Source organism: Saccoglossus kowalevskii, chromosome 1 (genome assembly GCF_978046115.1).
Source record: "Saccoglossus kowalevskii chromosome 1, keSacKowa6.1, whole genome shotgun sequence".
In the NCBI taxonomy this organism is placed as follows: domain Eukaryota; kingdom Metazoa; phylum Hemichordata; class Enteropneusta; family Harrimaniidae; genus Saccoglossus; species Saccoglossus kowalevskii.
Window position 1 is genome coordinate 31,500,391 of NC_140641.1, and position 2,471 is coordinate 31,502,861.

General features: G+C 34.7%; 1 protein-coding gene across 1 annotated transcript; it reads left to right on the forward strand.

The window, feature by feature from the left end:
* The first annotated feature begins 237 nt into the window (after positions 1 to 237).
* On the forward strand, positions 238 to 1,840 carry LOC144359211 (xanthine dehydrogenase-like). The gene is made up of 3 exons (XM_085497579.1): positions 238 to 369; positions 1,291 to 1,479; positions 1,658 to 1,840. Exons 1-3 carry the CDS (start codon positions 238 to 240, stop codon positions 1,838 to 1,840), a joined length of 504 nt encoding a protein of 167 aa, XP_085353705.1.
* The last annotated feature ends 631 nt before the right edge of the window (positions 1,841 to 2,471 follow it).

Sequence of the window (2,471 nt, forward strand, 5' to 3'; positions counted from 1 at the left end):
ACCAAAATCACGGCAGATTTATGCCTAAACTGAATAGAAAAGTAATGACCGTATGCACAAAGTATTAATGAAACAACGTAGATAAGCAACAAGGTAAACTTAACTCTCAAAGAGGTGAATTTTCAGCTATTTTGAGGAGCTCAGTGCAGCGATGTGTGAAGCTAATTAGCATTCATTCATTCATTCATGTTTAGAACGAGATGCCCTGTGCGTTGCGTCTTTAGTCGGGATGAAGACATGGCTATCACGGGTGGACGACATCCACAGTTGGCCAAGTATCGCGTCGGGTTCACCAAAGATGGTTATTTGAAGGCTTTGGACGTGGACGTATATCTGAATGCAGGAAACACACGGGGTATTTCTAATACTGTAAGAGTATAAATTTGACCGATATATCGATTTATCTAAATTAGTACACACTGCCACTTATAATATTGTATTATGATAGGCATTTATCGTTACTTCATCAGAGAACCGCGCGTAAATCAGGAGCTCAAAATTACAACACAATGACATATAGAAAATGACAAATTGCATATTTACACTTGGGATCATATATATGACTAATTTGAATATCTTTGTATCATTGCATTTTTGGCGAATGTTGATAGCATATACTAGTAATGGATGCGCTTCTCAAATTCGTCTGAAGTTTGTCGCCACGTTTGTTGCTTCAGTTCGACATCATTACGTCCGGTATAGTACATCTGCCTTACACGCACAAATAGCCATGTTTCAGTTTCCCCCTGCCTTACCTGCATATTTCGACCGCGGTTACGTTTATCGGAACCGTCTAAAATATTTAGGCAATGCAGTAATATTTAATTAGCCGATTTTGTGAAGCTATTTGTGTATTTATTGTCAAACTGTTGTTCTTTGTATTAAACTGTGCTTACGCACATTGCAGTTAATTCAAATTTGGTGTCATTTAGTGCTGTGCGTGTATGATGAATGTGTTCGTTCCCTTATTTATAAATTCTCTATGGTTCTTAGATGTCCAATTGTTATTGGCCTGAGATCATTGTCGTCTTGTAACGATAACCATCTTAATGATTTCCAATGCCTTTATGGCCCGTGAAAAGAACCCATAATAAGTGTGATCTATATAGTTTAAGTTATACGAATCACTGTTTGGCATTCCCATTCGCTTTGTATGAATTATTTCAGATTTAATACAAACATATATATAGATCTCTTGACACTAATTAACTAATTAAAATACATGTTAGGTAAACTGCATGTCTACCTTAACATCAAAACACACATTTTTTCACATACATATGGTTACAGATTGAAGGCGCTTTCCTACAAGGCTATGGACTGTTGAAGACAGAAGAGCTCCACTGTTCCGACAAGGGCCAATTGCTGTCCACTGGACCAGGAACCTACAATGTACCGCGAGTTCAAGACATCCCGCGAGAATTTAACATTCACTTGGTGCCTAATTCGGACAATCCCAAAGCAGTATTTTCATCGAAGGTAAGAATTAATTTGTTGTTTTAAAGCATGAAACTAAACAAGTACGCATTGTTTTCTCATTATCCGCAACATATTGCTAGTAATTTTGGCATTGGCGATAATGTCAAATATTAGAACACTCTTAAAACCTACCGCTACATAAATCACATTTTTTATTTTTTTATCACATTCCTATCAGGGAGTTGGTGAACCGCCACATGTTTTAGCAGCTTCCGTTTTATTTGTCGTGAAAGAAGCCATTCGTTCGGTACGAATGGAAACCAAGGGTGATTATACAGACTTCAAATTGGACACACCAGCTACGGCCCAAAAGATCAGAATGGCTTGCGGAGATTGTTTTAAAATTCCAGAACGACCATGAAAGCAAAACAATTCTAATAGCGTAATACGTATTTAAAAAATAGTTAACATTTAAATGTCTTGTGTATTTTACAATCTAGTACATTCTTAGTGGGTGTCCCTCAATTTATTTTATAGCACATAATACATTTACATTTTGTTTAATCTTCATAATAGTTATATAGAGTACAAAAGCAAAATTTACAATTGTGTTTAGTCATTTTTTTTTCTTTTAATTTTTTTTTTATTCACATATTTTCCCAAAAAAGTACATTACTTCAAAATAATCTTACATGTCAAAAAGATATACATAAAGGTAATTAACAACATAAAATGAAGCAATATTAGAAAAAGAAAAAGAGAAGGGGGAAAAGTGGGGAAAAAATGATTGGGGGAGGGGCTGTTGTTGTTAGTGTGTGTATGAGGGAGGGGTTCATTTGTTTTCTTTTATTAACTGTTGAATTTCATTAATTTACAATGACTACATGTTAAATAAACTTATAAAATTAACTTACAAATATCCTTCAATCACTTGCAGCACTTTGCTCCATTTCGTTTCAAACTTTTTTTCAGTTAAAACACATTTTTCAATGTTAATTTGGTTTCTAATTTTACTTATAAAATAGGCTATTGTTGGGCTATAACCAGTAAAC